We start from the raw sequence: 15506 nt of genomic DNA on the forward strand, positions 1-15506 counted from the left end.
GGAATATGCAGGCTCACTTCTATGTACAAGCAACAGTAAACTTTAATATGTCCTTAAGAGTCTGAGAGTACACTGCAGGCACGTATTCAAGGCCAGGCATTGCATGTGCCACGTTATGTAACCCAGTTTTTCTCTCGTCTTTTCTGGTCTATTCACATGAATCTCAACACTCACTGCCCACGAGGTTGGCCAGAGACGAGTCGAGGTCGTTGGCTAGCAGCTTTCCTCCATGATGGATGGCCACTTGAGGGGGAGGTGGAGGAGGTGCGGTGTGTGTGGGAACTGTAGGCTTTAACAGGTCTCCGAGAGCATCAAAACCTGAAGAAGAAATCAAGGTAAACAAGCGAGTGAGATGGGTGTGCAGAAAAACTGCATTTTTAATAGGAATGGCTGCTAATAACGGCATACAGGCAGGCAGAAAGACTGAGCAAAAAGCAAGATCAAGCACTTCATATTTAATTTAACCGAGTGGCAGACTTGACCGCTGATGAACCTTTTCCCTCAACAGCAACTGTTCAATTACAGATTAGAAAACTGTAACTAGGCACAGAAGGCCTGTCAAGCTTTGGATTTCTCCATATGCCAAGTCAATAAAGAGACAAGGAGCAAAAGGCTACATATATATCACTCTGTTTGCCTGCTGTAATGTGAGCTGCACAGCTCAGCTACAGTAGTAATCAACATTTTACTAGCCAAATTGCATTTCGTAGGGTTACTGTATCAAGAATATGGTGTAGTATTTCTCACCGACAGCTACCTCTGGAGATGTTACAGTTATCCTTCATTGTAGCTACAAATCCTTAAGTCTTTCTGGAACCACGCTACCACACACGTTTAATGTTAGCTTAAGTGTCCTGGATGCTACTACGCCCTACACGCTGTTAACCCCTCTATCCCACTGTTCACTGGATGTGGGAAAGAATACATTTGATGTAAACAGTCTAGCAATGTTGGCAAAGAGCCCTTTGTTTACTGAACACGCTTACTGGTGATACACAGAGAGCCTTTTTGTAATCAAACTAAGTCGTTCATGGTAGCTTACTTGTCCTAAATGCTAATTAGATTGCAGTTACAGATGTGAAAAAGAAAGTTTTCCCAGGACTGAATATACCCTGTGATTCAGCAGCTTGTAGAACTGCCTTTATCAGCAATAACATGAAGTAATCATTTTCTGTGTGGCTTTGAGTCTCTCACATCAGTGTGGAGGACTTTTAGTCCGCTCTTCTTTACAGCGTTGATTCAGTTTGCAGAATGTCTGCCAGACAGGTGGCCTCACATTTGACTCTAGAACACTTTGGCATACAGAGGAGTCCATGGTCGACTCAGTGACTACAAGGTGCTCATGTCATGTGGCTGCAAAAAGCCCCTCTCATCACCCCTCCTCTATCGTGCCCGACAGTTGGTATGAGGTGCTTGTGCTGATATGCTGTTGGGATTTTTCAGACATGGTGCTGCGCAGCAAAACATCTCCACTTTGGTCTCATCAGTTCAAAGGACATTCCAGAAGTCTTGTGGTTTCTGATTTACAAACTGTGATTTTTAGAGAGAAAAATCACAGGTTGGCCTCCGTTCCAAACAAGCAATACTTCTTCAGTCTTTTTCTGATCATGCTGTCATGAACTTGTTAACTGAGGTCAGCAGAGTCTGAGATGTAGTTCCTTTTTTGCAGTTCCTCTGAGCATTGTTTTACTTTGGGTTGCCAAGAATACCATGTTTACCTAACCCGAACAGACAAACTAGCTTCTTTAATAGCAGACGTCTGCTTAAACTTGTCCACCTATATCAAAAAATGACTGCATTTCCATTGAAATCTGCAGCTGTTCTCACTGTGAGCTGTATTATGCTCCAACGCAACAACAAAAAGTTCGACAGGCAGAATTTACCAACTTACTAAAGGAGACGGGGGACTATCAATGGTAAGGCTGAAAAAAGAAAAATAACATCTAAAAGTTAATGAGTGAAGTTCACGCTGGAGGACAAGACAAGAAAGTTTGGGAACAAACGTTATAAAGTTTCTGTATCAGTGAGAAGACATTTAATCCTGACTCTAATGAGAGCAGGCTCTTGCTTTCAACCTAATTTTTCCTACTCTTTAAATACATCAACTTATGGCTCGACCACTTTAATGAAGCCGAGCTGGACAGTTTTGATCTGAGAATATTGCTGAGTTGGGCCTCCTTAATATGAACCTCAATCTCACTGCTAGCCTCTCTGTTAATTGAATTCTTTCCGACCTATTTTTAGCATTTACCCACACGGGGGGAAAAAAGCAGATAGTTTAAATCAGATATCCTCGACCTAAACCGCTCTTTTTTTCTTTGCCATGTAGCAGCTTCAGTAGCGAGCCTTTAATCCCTGACTCGGTAGCTTGCAGCAGTTGTTCCAGATGATTGATTTATCTGTTTGTAGTCGTCATGTACACACTCTGACTGTGAACAGTGATTAGTTTGGAACATGCGTGTGTGCTTCTGTGTGGGAAAGTTAACTGAGTTTGTCTCTGATAGGTGGAAATGACAGGGTAATTTCCTGCACTGGTGTGGAAGTGTTTGCGTCTAAGTGGCTGCGTTAACAGCTTCTCATGTCAGCACTCATTCAGCTAATGGCTTAGCACAGGTCTGATGGTGGGAACCTGGAGATGTGATGGTGCATATTCAGAGGAGGAAAAGGTCAGCATGGCTAAAACTATTAAAAAAATATCTTTCATTGAAAGATGGAGAGATGAAGGCAGGAGAACAGCAACAAAAATTAAAACAAGAATGAGAACAAATGATTGCTCTGCTGCTAAGGAGAAAGGATGAAAGTAAGGCAACTGATGGTGGAGAGGGGAAAAAAAACGGAGGAATAATATTTAGTTAGGAAGCGGTGTGTGGGTCTGACAGTGGTGCTGACACAAGAGATTCAGAAAGCACTCTTCCTGCTAGCTTAGCAGATGAGAGAGAAAAAGGGAGAGGATGGAAAATATACCGAGACAGAAAGAAGACTGGAAGTAGAGAGAAGAACGGGAATTGAGACAGAAGGGAGATCGAGAAATGAACCTAGTTTTAAACACTGATTTCCCTCCTGTGATAAAACGCTTTGTCAACACAGGTGAGTTTATATTTCTTTATTTCTGAAATCGTCACATCAGTAAAGCACCACTGAATTAAACTGAACCAAGAAGCGACAGATGAACGGAACAAGCTTCCTCAGTAGATCACACAACACTGCAGGGCAGCAAAAAGAAGAAGAAGAAAGCAGGGATGGAGGGAGATAAGTAAGCGGTGGGTGTCGTATTGAACTGAGGAGATAATGATATCTGTGTTAGGTGTTTCAGCGATGGATTTGACAGTCAATAGAGTTTAAGATCAAAGGGAAAGAAGAAAGTAAATCCATATCGAGGATTCAAAACACCAGCGCTGACTGCTCAGAGATCTGAAAAGAAGTTGTAAAAACGTTGCGTTTCTTTCAGAAATGAAGTACCCACCATCGCTGGCTTCATCATACCTAAATGTCCCCAAGGGTGGTATTAACATATGATGGGGGATCTTTACAAAAAAGAGCTTTAGGAGCTGCTGTGTGACAGGCAGATACGGAGGAAGAGGCTTCAATGGTTTCGAGACAGTGAAGGTTCTAGCTTGTTTCTTATCTACAGACTGATGACTTTTTTGTTGCTATGAGTCCTACCAGCTCCATCGAACTGACTGATGCTAACAGAAACTCTCTTGTTCCCTCATAACCCTGCAAGAGTGGCTTTAAGTAGCTGTCGCTTCATTCCCAGGAGCGGACTCCTAATCAGCCCTTTCCAGCATCTCAGGTTTCTGTTGAGGATTGGGGTCCATCGGACTCGGGTGGCGATTGTTTAGTCGATAACAGGGACAGTTTTACAGTTCAGTTACAATAATATAGGCTGTGTATAGCTGTATGTGAGACCAAAACAACAGCAACAATTGAGTGAAACCTGCTGTTCTTTGTCTTTCTTCTAAGCAAACCAGTCTTCCAAACCGTATTTATCCCAGATTTGGGAAAATCTTCTGTTATAAAAGGTAATTCTGATCTGAGGTTGAAGTTGATTCTGGGTGGTGCTGGACTGGATCAGGCCCACGGAGTCTAAAAGCTTAAGAACCAAGTAAATGGCTGATAGGCTTCAGTCTAGACTGCTCAGGAACCTCCTGGTAACCACAGGTTGCTAGGGGTAAAAAAAAAAAAGAAAAAGAAAAAAAAAAGGGTCAGGAGACCAGTGGGCAGCCCACTAGCCAGGGAAAAGTACGTATTCCACCAACTGGTTGATGAGTGGTTGCTGGCAGTGATACCACATAAAAGGGTGCTACGCCAAAAACCTTGCTGTGATTTGTTTGGTATCCAGTGGGTTGTCATAGGGTTATGTGACACCTGAGACACCGACTTGCCCGCAAACACTCGCTGACCACCCACCAAACTTGGAAAATGTTCCACGAGTCCTCAAACCCTCACTCGCTGCCTGCAGAGCGGGTGGTACGTTTTCAAAAGCACAACACAAAAGTCAGCACGCAAGTCGGCATCTTCCATGAAAATGACTGTAATTTGCTGGTGATCAAAAGAAGTCATGAGGAAGTTTCTACTGCAGCACCTTCTTTGTGACCAATTTCACCCAGAAACAAGCAGCAGCCAGCGGGTTAGGGAATACTTTTGTCCCTTTTATTATCAAATCAAGTGATTTTCGTTTTTTAATAAAGTTTCGCTTTTGCTCCTCATAACAGATAAAAACTAATGTGCTGTTTAATGGAGCCAAGGCCCAAACACAAAGGCCTGGACACTGGATGGCACAGCATCCTTGTCCAAGCACCAGCACAAAGCTCTGTACATTTGAAATGTGAAACAATTACACAATGATTTCACCTAAATTTAATCTACAGCACCTATAAATGCATTACATTTGGTCAAAAACACCAAGTTTAACATCATATTTGATATATTCATCTATATTTCAGTGTGTATGTAAACACACAGTAAGGATTACTTTTCTCACCCAGTACATCAACATTAACAAACCCTGCTGCCACACACCACACTGTTCTCCCTGGTGAAAAGCCCTGAATCAGGTCACAAAGTAACAGCGACTTCTTCCTGCAAAAAGTCCCTCTTATTAACTTGATACATATAGTATGTTATATCATGCCAACAGACTGCAGCTAAAGCTAACACATCCCCATTTTAAAACATCTGAATCCTGATGACTAAATGATCATAAATCAGTTTTACGATCAGGAAACTCAATAATATCAGACCACTCTATTCTGTGTTTCCAACATAACCCTATTAACCCATCCTTTATGCAGGTAATAACTGAAGATACACAGTCCTCTTAGGAAGTACAAGATGTGCATTTAATCTCCGTCCAAGTGTTTCATCTGGTTCTGCCGCAGCTTCCACGCTAATGTGACAAAACTCAATTCAGACTTGTCCCGCCTGAGAAGGAAGATTATCATCACGAGTTTACACAAAGCGACTAACAAACGTCAGGCCTTTCTAAGAGTGTGACTTCTTCACTGACGACCTGTGCAAGTCTTTATGAGCTTGTTAATAACAGAAAGCTGCACTGACAAAACCAGATAAGATCATAAACAGAGGAACGCAGCAGAATTAGGGCAGAACTATACCTTTATTTCTTCTCACATATATGTGGCTGCTAATGTTAAACAGAGTTTAGAATAACGAGGTCAGTTCAAACTGGTTTTTTTTCTTTATGATATCAGTCAGAGGCTAACATCCCTGACAGCTCTCTCCCACTGCCTCCCAACTTCCAAGGGAGAGCTTCCCATATACAGAGAATGCACTGAGGGGCTGCACCAAGGCCATTGTAAGATACTATAAGGATTATTTTCAACTGTGAAGCACAGCAGTAAGCATGCATTACAAGTCTGCTTTAAATAACACGGACACACAGACACAGCAGTAGCAGGCAGAGCACCTTCATTAGAATAACCAGCAGAAATTGCTTGTTGTCCTTCAGAAAACTCAAATCTTGAAAAGATCACTAGAGGTCAAATACAGCTTAAGAGTGGCCAAAATTCAGGCAAAGTATCAATTATTAATTAATTAAGAAGGGAGGAAAAACAGACAGGAAGAGGAGGAGGAGGAGAGCAGATGGAAAGGAGTTGCCTGGGTGATTTTTGCCTTGTGAAGTGTGATGGGGAGACGATGAGGCAAAGACAGGGAGAGGGAGCGAGAGGAAATACAGGGAGGAGTAGGAAGGTGGGGATGGTGTGAACCACAACAACAAATAACAGACGAGCAGAAGCAGACAGATGGGATGGAGTAAAATGACAGAAGACGTGTGAGCACAGACTCACAAACACATGTGAGCACGCATAGAAATACACAGATAATGCATGAGCACACACATACACACAGGGGGATTTTACATGCGATGCTGCCAGTGGCCCAGATGGTGTATTGGTAGTTGTAGTGGCAGCCTCGACACAGGCCCTATTAATAGAAAGAGTCGCTCCGTCCAGAGCCAGGAACAAGCTGCACGCCTCCAACTGTTAAATCTGAGCAGAGGAGACTGACAGGGTTAGACGAGATTAGAGCGAGCAGCTCCCGAGCAAAGTCACAACTCAGGTCCTTTGGAGTGAAACGGCTTTAAGAGTGTCTGACGAGGCAGCGCTACAGCTGTGCAAATACAGCTAATCCTCCGGATAACAATGATAACGTGACAACATTTAACCCAGGTGACTTCAGGATATTCTTTCCTCGAGGTTACGACGAGCGATCTGTGTGACAAATGTGCTATGATCAAGTCGTCCCGACAACGAGTGTGAACTGCGCGTGGAGCGAATGCTGCTCCGAAACAGCTGGACGATAAATCCCGGTGAGGCTGATTGATGGACGCCAGCACAGTGAAAATGGCTGGCACCATGAAACACCTTTCAGTAAATTTCCTCAAGTGTGAAATAAAAGCACCCAAAAAAACCCCTTTAATTAATTTAAAACAAACCCAATGAAGTCACAGCACACTTCCTCCGTGCTGCTGCAGTTAAACCTGCACTTCTTTCTGAACTTCCCTCTCCCTTTATGATGAAAATAGTCTTTAGATGACCTCTGCAGGTAGTCGCTCTTATCTGCTGTACCTTCTCTGGAGTGGTCGATAACTCGGTGTGCCTTAAAATTATATGCTTTGCAGGAGTGCCTCGGGACTCTAAAGGGTTGAGAAGCCCTGGAATTGATTGTGTCAGTTGCTGAGAGGTTAAAGGAAAGTAAGCTAATAAGAGGGCTCAGAGCCAAAAGGCTCAGACCTGCAACACTTAAGAGCCAGTCAGAGTCAGTCCAAAGCTGTTACCATAACAGGGAGGACACAACAGCAGCAGCAGGCGAGGAGGCTAAAGGATGGCCTCCTACACATCATGACTCCTCTATTCAACAATATTCTTTACAGTGTATTCATAGATTCAGCTCTGTTCACTCTGTCAGAATCATCTCACTACTAACAATGATAACAGAAGTTAACTAGGGTATTTAGCAGTTTTCTTCCAGCTTGGTAAGATCTGTTTAAATGCTCAAATTTAAAAAAGATTGCACATTAAAGAAACCCAGTAATGCCTCAATCACACTGGAGGAAAAACAGGATGACAACCTCTGACTAGAAAAACATCTATGGGGTTGCCCGATTGTGGTGACCAACTAATTTAGTGTGTACCACCCTCTCTGGGGTCAGACGACGATAAACTGGTGGACGGCAACTTGTCTCCAAACTCACACCAGCTCCAGTCACTCTCACGTGGATTTGGAAAGGTCTGCAAATAATTACCGTCTAATTTATGAACAGACTGTCAGAACACTGCAATCAATATGAGTCGGTCTGATGAGTGTAACCCATCTCTCTGAAATGTCAGGTTGCAGCTACATTGCTGCCCTGCAGCAACTATCTGTGGAGGAGTTTTAGATGTATGAGGTTCTGCCTGGACTCTGAGTGCAAGCAGGTAATGTGAACGTCGGTGTATCAAAGTAAATCAGCGATCTTTGCCATTTTATCACAAACAGATTCCATGTAAATACTAACTTAACCAACTGAGTTTAACTGCAGACTAATTCCATCTCAATGCAGCTTTGTCTACATCTTGATCCAACAAAGTCTCTTTGAGGACAGCAGCTGACTGTGAGTGGTCACAGACTTGGTCCCTGCTTTCGAGCAACCATTTCAGAGTCTGCAAGTTCATTGCATACGTTTGTGCCGTGGTCTGCAACCACTGCTTTTAAAATCAGCCTCATGGACACACATTAACAGTCTTAAAAGGTGCTAGATGTATATGCATTTTATTTTGAAAGATCATCAACTAGCTATGGCTGTGACTTTTGCTGTTCTGCTACCTACACACTGTCTAGGTCACGCTCAGATCCTGGATATAATATGTACCAGTTATAACAATGCACCTTTAAACAATAAAAAATACTGGAAGCATTTGTTTCTGAAGTCATCTTCGGGTTTGAAGTGTTACAAAAGGTCTATGTGACAGAGCGAGCAAGCTGCACACACCCACTCAGTCGCAAGAAACAAGTCAGAAGGTTAGTAAAGTGTTAAGCTTTTGTTCCCAGCAAAGCCAAAAGTTATATAATAAAAAGATGGAAAAGGTTTAGTTCAGTCTGGCTCTGCCCGGACAGTCAGGCAGAGGAGGCTTTACCGGCTGCAGGCTGCGGGCCGTTGTTACTGGGTGTGGCCTTATTCCCAAACACAGCATCGAAATCTACGGTCATGGCGGGGCCGCTCTGCTGCAGAGGTTGGCTGTCCAGTCCTGAGGAATGCAATTAAATATGACTGATTAAAGCACCGTTTGTGCTATTTAGGCTGCGCGAGATAGCAGCTGGAGACGCTTTATCGGGCACACTTTTACAAAGGAAACAGCTGTACATACATCCATCCATCAGACAGGCCCAAAGTCACAGCTTTGCTTTAAGTAAGGATTCCAGCACCTCCTGCTTAACTAATCCCATTAGATTAGGAGCACGGACGCTACAGTCCCCAGTGTACTGCTATTGTTGTTGCTCGATGACTCGGGATTCTGCGCAGGCTGTCGGGGACGTCAGCCTTTCACGGGAGAGTTAAGCCAGTGCACGAGGAAATCCACTGACGCACCTTTTTGTCTTTCCGCATCCCCGACTGGGATTAGGAGCTTGAAGCCTCGGGGGAACGGGCGTCTTTTGTGGGATCCACAAAACAAGAATACGCCCCAAAAACGTCACCATAAAGCACAGATATGCAATTATCTGCATGTAAAATGTTGCTCTTACAACATTCAGAAAAAGTGACGTCTTAACAACTAGCATGCTGCTATTTGTGCACCTGTAATTGGCAATTCTGTCACGGCACAAGTTTCCCTGACTAAAACTTTGCGTGTATGTAAAGGAAGACTCTGCCATTTTGGATATAAGCTCATTAATTTCCCAGAGATGCTCCGAGCTGACATCTATACTGTATGAGACACTGGTTTGGTGCTGGCTCAGAAAGCTCAGCATTGGGGCCAATCTATTCAGCTATATTACACGTAGAGCTGGGCGATAGAACGATAACGATATGTATCGCGATATAACTTTTACTCGATAGAGAAATTACGCTATCGCGATAGACCTCGCAGCTCTTGTCCTCAAAAAAAAAAAAAAAAAAAAAGGTCAGCCAATCCAAATTAAGTAGCGCAGAGCCGAACCAATCACAGCCGCAGCGTCACGTCGCGTGACTTGTTAGTACAGCACAAGTGCCAAGCCGCACGTGTGTTTGTTTGGGAAGCAGCCAGCGGGTAATGGAGGAAATGAGTGTGCCGACTAGAAAAATCAACCGAGCGTGACCGAAGAGAAAACAGATGATGGTTCCAACGCCGGAGAGATTGTCAAACGGAAGAGCCATAGAAGTTCCGTAGTGTGAAGGTATTTCGGCTATTTCAAGTCTGACAAAAAACAGAGTAGCGTGCACTGTAAATTGTGCCGAAAGCAAGTCTGGAAATACAATAAACTGGTGCATGCGTCACACTGTGCGCCACGTTATTGTTTCGGTGAAATGAATTTCTACAATACTGTTACTGTTAATTCTACTCTCTGCAGTGTTTAAATGCTTACATATACACACAGTTACTGTCCGTCCACACATACGACTCGGTTCTGCTTCTATGCCCCAGCTTTGTTTACTTTTTCCCACCGAGGCTTCTAGACTTCTGATTGGCCAACATTTCTGCACGGTTAGGAATCTAGCGCCACCTGCTGCTTTGGCATGTTCATAGCAGCGTTTTCCTTCATTTCTGCCTTTATGTGTGGACGGGATTATTTTTTAAAACGAAAACGGAAAATCTCCGTTTTCAAAAATACCCGTGTACGTGTGGACGTAGCCTCAGTCTCTGACTGGAAGCGCTAATTCGTCATTCGGCTTTTGTCAGACTAAAGTAACTGTTAAAACTGTTTGAAAAGCTCAGCTATACAACAAGGAGAGATTGAGAATTTCCTTTTAGTTCTCAGTTTATTTGATATTGACAAAAGTTAGTCAGTTTTGTCTGTTCTTCTGTAAAACAAACTAAGATTTATTTTTAGAATTAATATTTTGTTTCTAAGTGGAATTGACAATTTAGTCTGTTTTGTTTGTTCTATTTTGAAACTTAAACCCTTTAGCGGCTGCCTTGTGTGTAGTTTGCAATATTTGCCTTTATTTATCTGAAAAAGTCTCATGTTCCTTAAGTACATCTACCCTGTTGAACTTATTATGGGAAATAAATATTTAAATAAAAACAAGCTGCTGATTATTTCACATTTTACTTGTGAGCAACGGCACATTTAAATCTTACAAATATAGTTATTTGGCTTATATCGTGATAGATATCGTTATCGCCTGAAATGAAAAAAACATATCATGATATGAAAAAATCTCATATCGCCCAGCTCTAATTACACGTTGTGCTGTCCTTTGATACCATGTTTCTGCAGCAGTGCACCAGCTTTTAAGTCCGTTTTTGTTGTTGTTTGTTTGGCTTTTCGCTTTACCAAAAAATATGTTGACACCCACTGAAAAGCTCCAACAAAAGCACTTTCTTTCTCTTTCTCATTATGTTTGGTTTTACACTTACTGGGAAGCTTTTAGTGCATCTACAGCAGGGAGAAGGAGCCGTCTTCTACCTGATTGCTATCATCTTCACTTCACCCGTCTCTTGTGTGAGGTGGTGTACTCACAGTAAAACAGAGCAGAGAAAAAACACTAGTGCAATCATGAAAGACTCAAACTGAGCTTGAATGAACCAAAATGGTAATAAATGAAGTGAATACCATTTCTTTTTTGGTACGGTGGTAAAAGTGTGAGTGAGAAAAATCCCTAAAAAGGATCATTCCAGCTGAAAAAGTGGGACAAGTCAGTGCATCCCTTTAATGGGAACGTTACAACTCGTGGTCTCAGCTAGCCACACATTCTCTGTAAAGTTTTCCCCAGCACAGCGGGAAGCATATTTCCCTCAAATATTAAAGTACTCTTTTAAAATACATCCTCCGTCTATTGCCCGACTGAAAACCCGATCAGTATCTCGTAATCTTACATCCTCTGACATTTCCTGAAGCAAGTAAGCTTTGTGGTATTTCTGAGAAAAGTACGGGGGACATTTATCTGAGCTTCTGGGTCAGAGTCCCTGATAATGTGAAAGGCTCATATCTGAAGTGAGGAAGTCGCTCTGACTGTAACGTGGCCAAACTTTGCATAATCCTTTATCATAAAGCCTTAAATACACCGCACTAGCCCAGCTTACAGACGCATCTTTGCGCTACATTTTGATCCGAAGCGGCCGATTGCACCCGCTGAAATGTCGACGACCTTCTTTTTTTTCCCCTCCACACAAATTTGTTGGGGTGCAGTCTGTTCTCAGCTTTTCAGCCTCAAACAAACAACAAGGAGACGCTGTGTGAGTCTCACTTCTGTACTGAGCAGCAGAGATTGGAACGCAACACAAGACGCCGACTGGGTCACGCTACATTAGCCCCTGAAGAAAACACGATGACGGTGGAGACGATGATGGTGGTGGATGGATGGTTTCCATGACGAATGGTCAGATAGATGGATGGACACAGGTGCTCGAGTGGCAGCCAGAGGGGATATTACAGAAATAAATTAACTTGTGTAAGTCTGATTATACGCATGTCTGCATCCCTGCTGGTGCATTTATTTTTATATATATAAATATATATAAAAATAAATGAAAACGTGTATGTATGCAGGTAACGTACCTCCCCAGGCACTATTGGCGTTGGAGATGGAAGGAGTGCTCTGCACAGCAGGGATGAAGGCTGGCTGAAGATCAAACAGGTCACTGTTCAGATTGGGCACACTGAGGAGAGAAAAGCAGAGAGGCAAGCCACAGAAGAGGCGAGCAGAAAAAAAAGAAAAGAAAAAGAGGGTGAAAGAAATGAGGATGAGTCGAGAGGGAGGAGGGGGAGAAAAAAGGGGAACAGGAGTCGAGTAAGTCAGCGAGAGAACAGAGAGATACGGAAAGACAGATGGAGACGCAGCATTAATATTTAATCAATTGAGCATAAATAGCTAAAGCCACCACTAAAAATGTTCGTTTGTCACAGATAAAGATTAATCCTCCCGCTCTGAAGGGCTGTAAAAACTTCCAGAGAGCAATAAAGCAGTTAGGAGCAGTAAATTCAGAGCGTGCACACTGGGCCTAAATTCTGTTCTGATTATCAAGAATAAATAGTCTTACTTTACCTCCGCTACAGCCGGAGATGAGATACGAGAAGGATGTGTTGTGTTAGATAAGAATTCTTTTTAAAAATGCACGCTGACAGAAAACAAATATATATTTTTAATCTCTGTTGCACAACAAGAGGAGGTTTGTTACTGTCTTTAAAAAGTTCATTAACATCTTGAAACTTCAGCTGAAAATCTGTATTATAATATAAAGCACCTCCTGTTGAGTTCAAATGGCTGGGCACCAGCACCTAAAACCCACTGCAGCCCTAATATTTCACCCACCGGAGCTCTGAGTAAGAATGTAAATGTCATCATGTCTCCAGAGCAAAGTCTGCGTGATGTTGAATTTCAGGCATGTGATAACAGTTTAGCTAATTAAGTCTGTCATGTGTCCTGCCTCCTGGCAGCTTCCTTAAGTGTTTCCAGTAGTGAGAACTTGTCTGCAGTGGACTATCTCCTGTAGTAAGAACGTAACAAGGACGATGTCCTGACCGATTCTCCTCATACTGCACAAAGTTCACGAGTGACAGCGTAATGTAAGGTTAGATCACAACATTAGATCTTCACAGCATCACCATCATTCAAATGCATCTTTTTAAGTTTTCTATCAGCTCCTCTTTAACAGTGGTTATCGTCTGTCTGCAGACTTCCTATACGGGCTCTGCACTCATACAAACTAAAGAACAGATTTAGTAATGTGTCACGCCAGTGCAAACTGGGTTTCAATGACAAGACTGTATGTAAGAGGCAGGAACTCAACAGTGCTCCCACTGATTTTCACCTAGGATGCCAGGATAAAAATCACGTCAGTCACATGATCACCCTCAAATCAAAGCCAATATGTTTCATGGACTTGACAGAAAACGAATCACTAACTCATTTGTTGCTTGTGCATCACATCCAGATGACAGTCTGAAAAGTAGGGGTGGGTTTTGATAATCGATTTATCGATTAATATCGATTCTGGCTTGGATAACGTGATATCGATTCATTAAAATCCTGAATCGATTTTTTAATATAAATTTATTTTGCCCGAAATGCCAGAATCTCAGTTTCGACAACCACCAAACAGCTAAAACAGTAAATAAGAGCAGGTACACAGATTCTGCACAAAGACGTAAACACAAAGCGCGGACCCGCCGACGGATCAGAATCAGTGAGATGTCGCCTTTCTCACCCGACGGCACGGTCGGGGCTGAAAGCCGACAGCTCGCTGATTCTGATGTTTCGGCGGGTCCAAGCTTTGTGTTTACGCCCTTTTTGCGCTGATTCTAGAGCTGTTAGTTTGATCTCTCTCCAAACAATACTGACTGAACCAGCAGCAAAAGAAGATTCAAACTACGCTTCACATAAACATCGTACACTTCATGCACAGCTCTCTCTCTCTCTCTCTCTCTCTCTGTACTTCAAGAACAGTTTCCCGTCTAAAAATCTGTTTTCTGCATTATTCGCTTGCTTGTTACGCACAAGTCTACGTTGTTTACAGGCTGTCGGCCGCTCTTTTTTTCCCTTTTACTTACTTCCGAAAAGAAAACCTAATTTCTGCCGTTCAATACTGAACAAATGTAAACTTTTTAAAATGATGCAAAATGCAAAACGTTAGCCGTGTCTCTAATAAAACTGCTGTAACTTCAGAGGTAATGTTCATATGTTGATTAATGGTTTTCTTTTGTTTTTGATGAACTGCAGAATATTTTTATAAAACCCAGGCCAGGAAAACCACCTTCATGTTTTTCTGTTTTATCTTCAGCTACTTTGACACAAAGGCCTCTGCTGTGATGCTCACACCTTTGATAAAGTCTTGTGAGTGTCAGCTTCCTTTTTATAGATGCAAAAATATGTAAATGTACTGATCTGAATTATAATATTTCTGACTGTCTGAGGCAAAATTTCCCAGATTCAAATCGAATTGAATCGAATCGATTCTAGAAATCAGTGACGATACCCAGCCGTACTGAAAAGTAGCTGCCTACTAACACAGGAGGAAACAATGTAACTGAACGGACCAATCACAAGTGTTGCAGACTGTGCTGATGTAACGTGGAGTTACATTTCTCCGGGTGAACGTCAGGCTGTAGCGTAAGGTTTTAGATGAGTTACAAAGTAACTCCTGTCTACGTCTAACACAGTGCATTGGTGTTAGAGCTACACTGTAGCTGGTCAGTGGTGCTGTATCAGTTACCATATTACTAAGTGGGTTTCATTTAAGAACTCTATGTGCTGCTCTTGTCTCAAAACCTGCTGCTTGCAGCATGAAGTCAGATCTCTGCTGCACACAGGACGGTGGTAAAATGCAAATTCCTCACCGACCTGTTCAGTAACGTGCACACCTGTGCTCGTTACTGAACATCTTTACAAAGCGCTGCATATTTAAGCTAATGGCTCCTTTTCAGTGTGATGAGTATGACTGTGTGAGGGAGGTGTTTGGCTGTGCAGCGTGCTCACCTGTTGGTGGACAGCGTGGAGCTGAAAAACTCCGGGGTCTGCGTGACGTGGTTGTTGTTGTTGGCGCTGCCTATCGACTGGCTGCTGGGGGAGGCAGAGGGTGGAGTCTGCATGGTGATCTCCTTCAGGCGCTGGTCCTGGAAGGAGAACACACAGCCGGGAGTGTGAAAAACAGCACAATGTGACCAGGAAGGCAACACTTAAACAGCTATTTCCCACAGAAATAAACAAGAGGCTCTTTTCCAACAAGCTCCGATCCGGGGGAAGTGACACACTGTGTGCACATGAAGAAAAATACACATTTCCACAGAGGAAAGCACCACCCTAAACCTCCGCAGTTATATAGCTTTGTGTTGCTGTTTTTGATTCAGGCATCTAATCTCACAAATGA

At 42.8% G+C, this 15506-nt stretch overlaps 1 protein-coding gene across 3 annotated transcripts in view; it reads right to left on the minus strand.

Moving 5' to 3' along the window:
* Positions 1–15506, minus strand: part of LOC146674449 (phosphatidylinositol-binding clathrin assembly protein) — a 113841-nt gene that overhangs the window by 22413 nt on the left and 75922 nt on the right. For 2 of the 3 annotated variants that reach the window (XR_014909275.1, XM_085396010.1), the window contains exons 11-14: positions 15116–15252; positions 12199–12299; positions 8637–8747; positions 175–318 (exon numbers count right to left, since the gene is read on the minus strand). Coding sequence is in view for 2 of the 3 variants with exons in the window: in XM_085396010.1 (XP_085252136.1) it covers positions 175–318; positions 8637–8747; positions 12199–12299; positions 15116–15252 (493 nt within the window). In the remaining variant the exon portion in view is untranslated. The remainder of the gene's footprint in view (positions 1–174; positions 319–8636; positions 8748–12198; positions 12300–15115; positions 15253–15506) is intronic. The other variant, XM_085396018.1, reaches the window with a different exon arrangement.

The sequence above is a fragment of the Rhamphochromis longiceps genome, linkage group LG3, assembly GCF_057381845.1.
Source record: "Rhamphochromis longiceps isolate RC_006_pf linkage group LG3, R_longiceps_female_GT1.1, whole genome shotgun sequence".
Taxonomy (NCBI): domain Eukaryota; kingdom Metazoa; phylum Chordata; class Actinopteri; order Cichliformes; family Cichlidae; genus Rhamphochromis; species Rhamphochromis longiceps.